The following is a 13379-nucleotide window of genomic DNA, read 5'->3' as shown; positions in this document are numbered from 1 at the left end:
ACCACTCCCACCCGCCCACGCATTCCAATTCCAAATTCCAAATTCCAGCTCTCTGCTAGAGGAGGGAGGGGGGGGAGCCAACAAGGCCGGCGACCAGAGCCACGCCAAAGCGCGGGGAAGCATCCAAGCGCAGGCGATCCCGTCGAAGCGTCGGCGTCCTCCGCCACCTCCTTGTTCCCTTCGTCCCTGCTGTCACAGCCGCCGCCGCGCGCTCGCCTTTATATACAGAGAACCCGCGTGCCGGGGCTCGCTGCCTGCCTGCCTGCAAGAAAAGCGCCGAGGCGGAGGTCGCCAGAGAAGACCGGCCGCCGGCGATGGAGTGGCTGGATGAGTACGAGAAGCTGGTGATCCGGATGAACATGCCCCGGGTCGTCATCGACAATGCCATCTGTCCCACGGCCACGCTGGTGCAGGTGAGCGAGCTGCGTCCGCCGTCGCCCACCGTTCTCCGTCTCGTCGTCCTCCGGTTCTTGGTGGCTGACTTTGGTTGGGGGACTCTTGTCCGTCGTGTGCTGTGCTGTGCTGTGCTGCAGGTGGACAGCGCCAGGAAGAGAGGGTTGCTGCTGGAGGCCGTGCAGGTGCTCGCTGACCTCGACCTCTCCATCAACAAGGCCTACATCTCCTCCGACGGCCGCTGGTTCATGGATGTCTTCCACGTCACCGACCGCCTCGGCCGCAAGCTCACCGACGACAGCGTCATCACCTACATCCAGCAGGTAGCTAGAGCGGCCTTTCCCCGTCCCATCCTCTCGCCATGCCCTCGCCCTCCGGAGATAAATGAGCTGCCTTTCACTGACGACGCGGGGCTTCCCTTCGATCTGCAGTCTCTGGGGACGTGGAACGAGCCTGCCCGGCCGGCGGCGCTCGAGGGTCTGACGGCGCTGGAACTCACGGGACCCGACCGCACGGGGCTGCTCTCCGAGGTCTTCGCCGTGCTGGCCGACATGCAGTGCAGCGTGGTGGACGCCCGTGCGTGGACGCACCGCGGCCGCCTCGCGTGCGTCGTCTTCCTCCGCGGGGAGGAGTTGGCCTCGGGCGCGAGCGCGGACGACGACGACAGGGTGGCGCGCATCCTCGCTCGCCTCGGCCACCTCCTCCGCGGCGACGGCGAGGCCCCGGGCGCCGTGGCTGCCGTGCCCGCCGCGGGCGTCGCGCACGCCGACCGCTGCCTCCACCAGCTCATGGCCGCGGACCTCGACCGCGCGCCGTCGTTCCCGGCCCCAGCACTGTCCCCAGCCGTGTCCGTACAGAGCTGGGCCGAGCGCGGGTACTCCGTCGTCACCGTACTGTGCCGCGACCGGCCCAAGCTGCTGTTCGACGTGGTCTGCACGCTCCACGACATGGACTACGTCGTCTTCCACGGCACCGTCGATACCGCTGGTGACCGAGCGCGCCAGGAGTTCTACATCCGCCGCGCCGACGGGAGCCCCATCCGGTCCGAGGCCGAGAGGGAGCGGCTCAACCAATGCCTCCAAGCCGCCATTGAACGGAGATCGCTGGAGGTAAATTGAATTCAATTACGGCGTTTCGATTACACGATGATGATGATTCGATGCTAATGTTGGCATCAAAATCGCATTCTTTTAACTAACGGATTATCTTCGAATCTCCAGGGCGTGAGACTGGAGCTGTGCACGCCGGACCGGCCGGGATTGCTGTCGGAGGTGACGCGGACCTTCCGCGAGAACGGGCTGCTCGTCGTCCAGGCGGAGGTGTCGACGAAGGGCGATCTGGCCTCGAACGTGTTCTACGTAACCGACGCTGCCGGCAAGGCGGCGGACCAGAGCGCCATCGACGCCGTCAGGGAGAGGGTCGGCATGGACCGCCTCGTCGTGAGCGAGGAGCCCCGGCCGCCGCAAGTGTTCTCGAAGGACGGGCCAGGCGACCGTGACGACAGCGTCGGCGGCGGCCTTGGTCTGGTCTACCTTGGCAACCTGGTGAAGAGGAACCTGTACAACCTCGGCCTCATCAAGTCCTGCTCGTGAGGAAGGATGCTTCGATCCAAGAAGGTTCGACCCCGGTGCGCATGGAGGGGAGACAGGCCATTGCTGTACTGTACATGTACAAGGTTCAGAAACTGGCACCGACGACGCCATGAATGAACAGTGAAAGCTCAAGCATGGTGAAGTTTGGGTCAGGCAGGCATGATGTTGGGAGTGAGGAAGGTCGTCGTCGGTCATCAGATCAGATCCAGGAACCGGCACCCGGCACCGACGCCATGGATGGACGGACACTGGACGGTGGAGCAGGATGATTAGGAGTAGGAATTTGTGTAGCCATGTACATAGACAAAATTCGTTGCTGTCAGTACTAGTGAGTGCATTCATCGTGCCTGCCTTTGGGTTTGGGCGGCTTGCAGTGTGTAGGGCTAGTAGTAGGAAGGGGAGGACGATTCGTGATCTGTAATTCCGTACCGGCGCCGCTGTTCTGTCTCTCTGTCAAAACAGCATTCTTTGGGTTCGTTCGTTCGTTTCGTTCGTTAACCATGCTCTTTCAGTCTTTCTTGTCTGTCCTTGTGTTCTGTTCTGTTGAGTGACTCTGATGCTTTCCTGCTCAAATCTGTTGGATGCAGACCATCATGCCCTATTGTGGCTAGCTAATCTTTTTAGTAACCTTTTTCATTTTTAGGATCTGAGGAAAATGTGTGAGGGATGCTTTGTGCTGGTGGTACTATGGGTTTTGCTGTACCCTAGGACATAGTCCAGATGGGGGTAATCTTGCTTTATCCCAGATGTGGCTAATCTTGCCTTTATCATTTTAGGATCTGGAAAGAGAGGGAGGGGGGAGGGTGGTGGGTTTGGTTGATTTAGGTGTAGTAGCTTGCAAGGGAAACAAGGTGATTGGGTTTGGACCAGGGGGGAGAGTGAGTGATTTGCAATCTGAGCAAAGGCCTGTGTGTGTAGGGTGTAGAGAGGGGGCAACGGCTAGGCCTCCTTTGTCTTGTTTCCTCTTGTGGAATGTCTGAGGCTGTTGTAATGCAAGTGATTGCAATAATGCTCTGGTCCTGCTACTTATTAATAGCAAAAAATGGGTGCACTCTACTCACAATTCACAAAGACAGAGAGTGTCAGCTCTCCTCTCAAGTTGGCATGAAACAGCTGCTGGGTGATGAGAGCCTGAGACTGAAGTCGTTGTAATAGCACTACGTTCAATTTTTATAGGAATCATGTGGTGTAATTTACAGGAAAAACTCAGGATTCAGGAAAAACTCAGGATTCAGGGTTTTCCTGCGTTCCAAATAAAAAGGTCCTAGAATACCGGAGGAAAACCAGTAGTGGGAAACAAAAAGGTCCTTAATTTCACAAAGAGATGAACCAGTTTCGGCTATAGAAACTGCTGCTAAGAAGACCATTTGTCCAAGCAAGATTGCAACGCCTGTAAGTAGGCTGCAGCAGCTTATCCCCCCCTTTCTTCAAACTCCCAAGATCACCACCGGCTGGCCTTTTGGCCTGCTGAAGAGCGGGAGCACGCGTAACTGAATTTGGTTGCTGCTGTCGTGTAGGAGTACCTTTCATCAGGTCCGATAATAACAGCAACCAGAGTCGAGAGCGAGAGAGAATTATTGGTAAAGCAAGCAGCCAAGGGAAGCAGGACGCTTTAGCTCTGCCCTCACGCTCAAGATTCCCCCGTCGGTCAAACGCTGATGCGGCAAAAAGCAGGGATTTGGCCTTTTTTCCCCCCCAGAGAGCAGATGAGGTACTCTGCCGTACTAGCAGCATGGCTCATGTAATCATCATGGCGATGAGCTTAGCCTTGCTCTAAACCAATTAAGGAACGAGTAGTCGAGTATACAAAAATACCCAGCAGCCGGTTTTGATTCGTCCGGAACCAGGCACATCGCCTGCTCCAACAGCAAAGAAACAAGCGGAGAGGTGTTGCATTGCTGTGAGTGCATGCGTGCGTGCTTGTCCTGTCTGTCCGATTCGGGATGGATCAAGGCGATCACGACAAACGGATGCCGGTCTGGGATGAACTCTAAACAAACACCCACCAGTCAGTCACCACTCACCAGTTGGGGGGGGTTGGTTGGTTGGTTGTAGCTGCTGCGTGTGGCCGCCTGTGAATTGTGACGATGGAGGTGGGAGTAGGTGGCGACAAGCGGCACCGGACAGGCATCCCCAGCCAGCGCAACGTCCAGGCCGCCCCGCGCATCTCCATCTCCGTCCGTCTATGCAGCATGCGTGTTGACCGGACCAATGCAATGCTGGACCAACGTTCTTGTTCGTTTGAGTTTATCAGCTGAATTCTCACAGCAAATCAGCGAAGCGTAGCCAATCTAAACGACCAGGTTCGTGCGAAGATGGATCGTCGACTGGAACCCGGAACCAGAACGCTGATCGCAGAGGACGGACGGATCGCCGGCGCCGGTGATCCCGGCCGATCGCACGAGCACGACGGCCGTCGTCGGAAGCCTCGTCCCTGCTGAACCCTTGCTGGATAGATGTGTACGTATGTTTGGAACTTGAAACCCAGATGTGGCCCTGGAATCCGTTTGCGGTTCCATTTTTTTTGAATTGAAACTCGAAACTGTGGCTGCACGCCTGGATCAGTTGGCATGTCCGCATGCATGACATAGGGGGAGTCCCAATGTCCAACTCCCCGAGGCAAGGCAGGAATGTGATCGTGCTTGGCCATGCACGCTGCTACTGTACTACCTCTTGTCAAGCCTCGAAGAATGAACAGAAGCTGACACGGCCTCTCCGGCTTTATGTGGTAGTACGAGTAATTTTAACTACAAACAAACTAAACCGAGGATTAGAGGACAGTGGATGTACTACGCTACGAGAGACGAAACGATACGCACAACAGAACATGAGGTATCCATCAACCAAAATAGTACTTTATGTGTGTATTTAAAAATTTAAACGTTGATATCAATAATTAGTCAAATCATATCAAAACTTCATCCAAATTAAGCATGATAAGATAGAGCATGATTATAGGAAAACATTTCAATTGTTTCCGAGCTAAAACAATGTCAAATGAGTTGTCTAGCAATAAATCATTTCTTGTCGAAATATTTGGATAATTTTTAACAACTGCATTTCTTTCTTTATCTTTTTGAGGAAGCTAGTCTACGACTATTAACGTACCTCCACTTTCCTAGAATAAAATAGATTTGAATTTCTTCCAAGTCAAACTATAATAAATTTGAACATATTTTAAAAAAATATTAATATAAATGACCTCAAATATGTATAGTATCAAAGTTCATTTTCATAAGATATCTAATGACACTAATTTGAAAAATAGGTCTGTTGTTGTAGTAGCAACAACAAATAATTATGGTATACTGTACTCCCTCTGTTCCACTTTTAGTTGACCTCCTGGCAACTCATTTTTGTTTAGAATTACATAGTACAACACAGACACTCACAACACACACACTCACCTCTTCAAATACATATACACAAACCCTACTCTCATGAGCACCTTCGATGAACTGAGTCGGCAGTTCACAAGATTCACGAAGTGAGTCCAGATTCATTCAAAGCTCCAGGCATGCGTGGATAGATTCACGAATTGAGCTTGATTACGTCATCTTATTTGTTTGGCTGATAAGTCATGACTCAAAATATATTATACTTTAGAAGTCTCGCAATAAAATATTATACTTTAGAATTAAAATAGTAGTTCGTTTTTTTGTGATTAATTAACATAACGTCACGTTAGCTAAAACCGCAACAAGCGCAGTAATCCAATTTCACAGGTTGAAGAAGTCCACGGAACCCTTTTTGATATTAGGGCCTTGTTTAGTTTCTTACCTAAAGATTTTTCATTTATCCCATTGAATCTTTAAACATATACATTAAATATTAAATATAGAAAAAACATAACTAATTACATAATTAGCTGTAAATTATGAGATAATTTTTTTAAATCTAATTAATTTATCATTGATATTAATTACTAAATAAAATAAAAATTCTACCGTAACTAATAAATCCAAAAAAAAACAGAATAAAAAAAGCCTAAGGCCAGTCTCAATGCATAGTTTCATGGCACAGTTACCAAGACTATAAACTAGGTAACCGAACCACAGAAGTTTCATGGGGATGAAACTCCTCTCTCGTCTGATGAAACTCCTTCATTTAATAACCCTGTCAAGTCAGCAATTACGTTTATGTGGCACTCTATTTAATGTGTATGACACTCTTATAAAACATGCATTGAGACTGGTCTAACAGGAAGCGAATCAGACTTGGTGTTTTTTAATTATATAAAAAAATAGTGGAACGAATCGAATCGAACTTGGGTCGGTGAATGGACCTTTTTCTTTCCCCCTTTATTTCGCGAAGCCTACGTCGACGTATGGAATGGGCCGCCACGGCCCACGTGCCATGGGCTGGGCGCGCAAAGAGTGTAACGGCCGGAGCCGGAGGAAGCGGCGGCGACGGCGAAGCACCGGCGACCATGCAGAGGCTGGAACGCCACGGCTGTCGGCGGCGTAAGCGAGCACTCACCCCGCCGCCCGTCTCCCTGAGAATGGATGACCTCTCCGCTTCCGCTTCGTCGTCAACGCACCGTACAGTAGCAGATACCATTCCGGAAGGGGACCCAGACGCAGCCTTCACCGCAGGGCGGCGCCACCATCTGAGCCCGGCCTCGGCCGGCGGCGCTACCCCGTCGCCCCCATAGGCACACATATTGCCTTCCCCCGTGGCATCCACCCACCCACCCACGCGGTCACCCATCAGGAATTCCGAACCCGATTCCCTTTCCGATTCCTTCCACTCCACCTCCACCTGCTTGTGTAGTTGCGTGTGTGTGGATGATGCGCGGGGAGAGCGAGAGTCCCCTCCTCCTCCACCGCAGCGCCGACGCCATGGAAAGGGGCGGCGAGCACCACCACCACCCGCTTAGCGTATTCCTCCGGGACGCGAGGTGAGCCGCCCATCCATGGCTATAGCTTGCTGTTCAATTTCCACCTGTTTTATTTCATCCCCGCGCGCGCTCTCCCGTCTTCAGGCTCGCCTTCAGATGGGACGAGCTCGGGCAGGAGATCATGAAGATCGCGGTGCCCGGCGCGCTCGCGCTCATGGCTGACCCAGTCGCCTCCCTCGTCGACACCGCCTTCATTGGCCACATAGGTTTGCTCTTGCTCTTGCCTTTCTTCGTTCCTTCCAAGCCTCGGGCTCCCGTCCTAAACCTGCCTCCATCCTAACTCCCCAAAACAAATATAGTATAGTAGTAGAAATAGGAGTATGTTAAGGTTGGGCACTTTGGATTTCCGAACAATAGTATAATATAGTGGTAAAAAATAGGAGCATGCTAAGAATGGAGACTTTGCGACAAGTATCATGCTCTGCACCTGCTTGTTCAATGCGATTTTATTCAGTGAAGGGGCTTGCTGTCTGCACCTGAGCCATGATAGCCACCGACTGACATGCCCTCCTTGGCTCCTTCCATTTCACGTTGTCACAAGAAGGCTTCAATAGAGATTCCTGGCGTCTTTTAGGAATAATATTGTCATGCCTTGAATCAAAGGAAAAGCATATGTGCAGTCAGTGTGCATTACTGCAAAAGGTACGAGGAAGAACTGTGGTGATAGAATACAGAAAATACAGAAATCAGAGGGGACTGGGGAAAATAGCCATCCTTTCTTGCTTAATTAATCTTCTGCATAGCTCAACAGTATAAACCAACCAATAGGATACTTTGACCTTTAACCTCAACTCACCTTAGCCTAATTAGTGGGCTACTGACTCTGCTCTACCTTAACTGGACTCCCTCAGCTTCTTAATCTAGTCAACTATCTCTTCTAAGTTCTAACTGCCTTGGACTCCCACTGGGCCTGATCATTCAGTGCTAAATGAAGTCCACATAAGTAGTGTGTTTCTCTTGAGATGTTTTGACAGGAAGCTTGGTTACTCTGTTATACAGGTATTTTGATTGCTCTGATATTTGTAATTTGTGACAACCAGGTCCCGTTGAACTTGGAGCTGTAGGTGTATCAATTGCTGTGTTTAATCAAGTCTCAAGAATTGCAGTGTTCCCCCTTGTTAGTGTCACAACATCATTTGTTGCTGAGGAGGATGCTATGTCCAATTGCAGAGACAATGACAAAATAAATCAAGAAAACGAATGCAGTGTTTCTGTTAGCGAAATGGAGGAACTAATTTCTCCTGAAGGTGATCTTCTTTTAAAAAGCTTGGATAGATAATCACTCCATATTTTTCTTGACACTTCGAAATTTACTTGCAGGTGCTAGTGCCACTACCAGCATATCATCTTTTGAAACTGATTCATGTGAGGTCAGTGTTGAGCAAAAGAGGAAAAATATTCCATCAGTCTCTACAGCACTATTACTTGGTGGGGTTCTTGGCCTACTTGAAACCGTACTGCTTGTTTTCTCTGCAAAACCTATCTTAGGCTACATGGGTGTCACACCGGTAATAGTTTCTTTATTCCTTCCTGTCTATTAATGTTCTTTAGTCTGTTTCAGGAAAAAAAAGCATGAGTGATAGCATAATGATTTTCCCTATAATTCTGAAATTATAGCAAGGGACGAAAGTCCACCAATTTATTTTTAATCAAGGACGCTGCTATTGTTCATTTTACTTAACTGGCTAAACTAGTGTACTAGTTAAATAAATGTTCTTTTATATGTTGCTAAAACATCCAATGCAAAAAATTTAGAGAATATACTTGTTCTTGTAGTTCTGTTTAGTAGTAAGAAACTGTTGCAATAGAGTAGGCTCATATCATCAGGATAATTGTTGAAAGCTGTGAAGATTTTGAAAATTCTATGAAGGCTTTTCCCCATAAGCAGTTGCCTATTTTCCAACAGGATTCTGCTATGATGAAGCCCGCATTGCAGTACTTGGTTCTCAGATCTCTTGGTGCTCCTGCTGTCCTGTTATCTCTGGCAACACAAGGAGTCTTTCGCGGATTTAAGGATACAAAGACGCCTCTATATGCAACTGGTATAGTAATATTTCAGTTCTTAGATAGTAAACCAACCATATATACTTGGCAAATTGAATTCTAAAAAAATCTTCTATTTTACTCCCATCATGGGTGACATAGAGCTCATATGTGCAATTCCACCTTCAAGTAAGTTGATACCATAAAACTACTAAGCAAACTGGTTTCGGATGTTAAGTTATCTGGTATGTGAACATCTGGATTACACTGAGCTATGCCTATACTTGAGAGGAGTAAATTGAACCTTTTTCATTTCTCAAATAACTGTATGTTATGATGCTCTAACTCTAAGCATTGCTCTCAATATTTTTTAGCACATTCTTTTCAACCCATATTTCAAATACGTGGAATTTGAACTGAAGGGTCCAACATTGACTGCAATGTATTCACGACAACATTTGATAGTTGACAATATTTAGTCATTTACATGATTTATTATGCAATACTAATGGTTTGTGGCAATGTTTCTTGGAAGGATTTCTGTTTTTGCTTATGTGTCTAATGTTTTTATGACGACCAGTGGCTGGAGATGCAATCAATATAGTTTTGGATCCAATATTTATCTTTGTCTTCCAATATGGTGTTAGTGGTGCCGCCATTGCTCATGTTATATCACAGTATGTACATACCTTTTGCTTTTTCCCTGTTAAGATAGAAGGCAATACATCCAAAAGTTTATGATTCTTGTGCTCTATCTTTTGTGATAGTGTATGGTGGAACATTCTGCAGATATTTCATTGCATCCATACTCTTATGGAGGTTAAGGCTGCATGTTGATTTGTTGCCACCTAGCTTTAAACATCTGCAGTTTGGCCGGTTTCTTAAAAATGGTAATTTATTTCTAATACACTTGACTCCAACTAAGATATGATACTCTTTTCCACTATAGAAGATTGTAACATATGCCTTGTTACTATACTGATTACTGTACTGTGTACTGAAAATTTGCTCATCACGAGATTATTACAAGTGAATCATTTACCTGTCCATTTTTATAGTTGACATTGTCATTACAAATCTTTTTTCCTTATTTACATCTGAGCTATGAATTTATGGTATCTCTTCCACAATATTGTTACATCATTTAATCCATATTGAAGAAGGTCACAGTAGTTTGAGCTGTTTAAATCACACACTGATTGTAATATTGCATTAAGATATTATTTTTTTCACATTTCAGGTTTTCTGTTACTTGCACGAGTTATTGCCGCAACATTTTGTGTGACACTATCTGCGTCAATGGCTGCACGACAAGGTTCAACTCCAATGGCTGCATTCCAGATCTGCTTGCAAACCTGGTTGGCTTGCTCACTTCTTGCTGATGGATTGGCTTTTGCTGGACAGGTAAGGGAACTCTTTCTTTCCCTTGGCCGTTAACCTTCTTTATTGGAATTTATATGACAATTAAGCTCCAGTCAATATGATCGACAATGGGTTTTCTGGATGCATCTTATCTTTTAGTTTATTTCTTATAAATCTGGATCACATTTCAACAGGCCATACTTGCAAGTGCATTTGCTCGTAAGGACTATCCAAAGGCTACTGCCACAGCTTCTCGTATCTTGCAGGTATGTTATTTATCTTGATTTTCTATTTGACACTTCCACGACCTTAGGGGCACCTCTTATTTTGCAGCTGGCTTTGGTCCTGGGACTTATCCTAAGCATACTTCTTGGTATTGGTCTGCGCATAGGATCTAGATTATTTACATCTGATCAGGGTGTACTGCATCATATCTACATAGGAATACCGGTATGATTTCTATGCTAAATGCGAAGAATGGCAAGTCTCAGCCTTCATATCCTATTGTTAGGCTCACATATTTCTTTTATTCTGTCATATTATTGTGTTGGTGTAGTTTATAGCTTGAAATGAGTACTGCATTACTACCTCTTGTCATTGGTACATGAAGCTGGAGGCTATTTCAAAAGGCTCAAGAATACATGACTTTCTGTGTGTTTGTTGTCATTATTCCACCTTTGCCCCTAATTAACTACTCCTGCATGCTTCCTGAGACACATTAAGAGAGAAAATATGCATGCAAGCCTTTCAGAGAGAGGCTAGGAAAGAACAAGAGCAAATGACTAAACTAACCATTCCTTAGTTTCTGTTTCCTTGTCAAAACGACACGTAAAATCAACTGTACTTATCCATATTTGTTTTTCCTTGTGCAGTTTGTCTGTCTTACTCAACCAATCAATGCTTTGGCTTTTGTTTTTGATGGTATCAATTATGGAGCATCAGATTTTGGATATGCTGCCTATTCAATGGCAAGTTGACAAACGTCTGTTCTTCTAGTTGTCTTGTACTTTTAAACTTTTTCTCTTATGAATTTTATTGAATCCTGTATCATCAGGTCCTTGTTGCTATTGTCAGTATCATTTGCATCCTCACTCTTGAAAGTTATAGTGGGTTTATTGGAATCTGGATAGCTTTGGTGATCTACATGAGCCTCCGGATGTTTGCTGGATTTTGGAGGTAAAATTATTCAACAATTCCAACATTTTATTTGGTCATGAATGTTTCAAACCTTATGCAGCTTAACACAAAAACTGAAACCCGTCACACCTATTCTTATGCCAGCCAAAATACAACTTTGTCGCATTACAGTGAAAAACTCACTGAAGCTTGATCTGGAGTTACTCCAAACGTGTCTCAAGTTAAGAAACTGACTATCTATAAGCTAGACAAAGTTAGAAATTGAACATCAGTGGCCATTTTCCAGTTGATCCCTGAGCTCGGGATTTTCTAGCCGTGCTCCAAGGGTGCACATAAGGCCCCTTTTTAAAATTAAAATAGCCTCAGACAGAAACATTTTGTTCTGACACAAGATTTTGATCTCTATGGAGAGTAGTAAGTGCCGGAATCTATTATGAATAATGGTGCAATATGCCACAACATTGAATAACTAGTGGTCTGCATTCCCATCATTGGTACTTGGTACTGGTAGGCTGGTCAAGCTGGTCGCTGGCCAGTGCATGTGTGTGTGGGCATGGGCACTGACAAATGAATGGAGAGTATGGGTCACATCCTGCCATCTTGGACATGAAAAAAAAAAACACCACTCGCGATCTTCGTGAGAGAACCACATCCGTCTTTTGGGAAGGGATGACACCATTTAGTTTAGTTTGGTGTCACATGTGTGATCTTTGTTTTGTTTTTCCTTTCCCCAAACATTGTGCTCGAGCCAGCTCAGTGTTACACCAGCTGTTTGTTTTAGTACGCATATATTAACAATGGCTTACCGCTCTTTGTTCTGTTCTTCCAGGATAGGGACGGCACAAGGGCCATGGGCTTATCTTCGCGGCTGAACATAAGTGCAAAGCTATTAATCTGACTTAACCAACACGATGAGCACACGATTTATTGGTCACGAAAGTGGCATTCCTGTGATCTTGTACATATGCCATACGGACTCAATTCGTCAAACTTCATTCTGTGAGTTTGGCGGGTTTGTAGGCACTCACGCTGTTAAACAATCTGTTGTACTAGCCTAGTGTAGTTGGAAGTTGTGACAGATGGAAAATCATGTTACGGTTGGCTACTATGCATAGCAGAGTTGAATACGTGCCCACCAGGGAGCTTGTCAAAGTTTAGCACAATGTTGTACCAAGGCGTGTGAACTGTGCTGACATGCCAAATATGCAATTAATAGTCCAGATTTAAGGACAAACTATGCTACAACATGCTGTAGCTATTTTCTGTTCCGCATTCATACGAGCAGATACAACAAGTAAAGTACCTTCCAGTCTTATAAAGTTATTAGTGATTCAAGTGATGTTTAGATAAAATAAGGAGTCTAACAAAAGAAGACATTGCCTCTCACTTATTAGGATGGAGGGAGTAATTCAGTTATTTCTTTCCTTAGGGGATTATGACTATGTGATTAGTTTGTAATAAAGAAAAAAAGCATGCTATAAACAAAAATAGAGGATTAATAACAGATAACATATGCCAACAGAATGTTATCTGTTATTAATCGTCCATGTAACATTCTGGTGATGTATACACTCATATGCCAGCAGAATGTTATCTGGACGATTAGCATATGAGTGTATACATACAATGAAGAAGAAAAAAAGGAGCAAGGGAGCTTGTGCTATCAAGCTAGATATGCACAAGGCTTATGACAGGGTGGAGTGGATTTTTTTGGAAAAGATTATGTCCAAATTGGGGTTTGATCACTGTATTCGATTAATTATGGCATGTGTTTCCTCTATAGAGTCCAATTCAATAATTGTGAGACAGAAATGTTCACACCAACCAGAGGTATACAACAAGGTGAACCTCTATCACCCTATCTCTTTCAGTTGGTTGCTGAAGGCCTGTCGTGCATGATCAGCAAAGAGGAGAATTGGAGGGGGGTTAAAGTGTAAAGAGGGGTGAAAGGTCCTAATATGGCTAGAGGGGGGGTGAATAGCCTATTTAAAAAATCTACAAAGCACTAGAGC

The 13379-nt window shown here is 45.9% G+C and overlaps 2 protein-coding genes across 3 annotated transcripts; both read left to right on the top strand.

Annotated features, from left to right (window-relative positions):
- LOC8074024 (ACT domain-containing protein ACR8) lies at positions 1–2508 on the top strand. Its single transcript, XM_002444902.2, has 4 exons — positions 1–413; positions 534–716; positions 825–1502; positions 1614–2508. Exons 1-4 carry the CDS (start codon positions 315–317, stop codon positions 1983–1985), a joined length of 1332 nt encoding a protein of 443 aa, XP_002444947.1. The 5' UTR covers positions 1–314; the 3' UTR covers positions 1986–2508.
- On the top strand, positions 6355–12661 carry LOC8074023 (protein DETOXIFICATION 42). 2 transcript variants are annotated; one of them, XM_002444901.2, is made up of 13 exons: positions 6375–6885; positions 6970–7091; positions 7926–8132; positions 8206–8393; positions 8792–8927; positions 9449–9545; positions 9658–9758; positions 10109–10272; positions 10425–10496; positions 10564–10680; positions 11103–11198; positions 11285–11406; positions 12197–12661. In XM_002444901.2, exons 1-13 carry the CDS (start codon positions 6773–6775, stop codon positions 12237–12239), a joined length of 1578 nt encoding a protein of 525 aa, XP_002444946.1. In that variant the 5' UTR covers positions 6375–6772; the 3' UTR covers positions 12240–12661. The 2 variants fall into 2 exon arrangements, 1 of the variants encoding a protein (XP_002444946.1); XR_002454605.1 differs by lacking the exons at positions 11285–11406; positions 12197–12661 and having other exon boundaries at positions 6355–6885; positions 10544–10680.

Source organism: Sorghum bicolor, chromosome 7, assembly GCF_000003195.3.
Source record: "Sorghum bicolor cultivar BTx623 chromosome 7, Sorghum_bicolor_NCBIv3, whole genome shotgun sequence".
NCBI lineage: Eukaryota > Viridiplantae > Streptophyta > Magnoliopsida > Poales > Poaceae > Sorghum > Sorghum bicolor.
The sequence above is the reverse complement of the archived record's forward strand: the minus strand, read 5'-3'. Positions and strand labels throughout refer to the sequence as shown.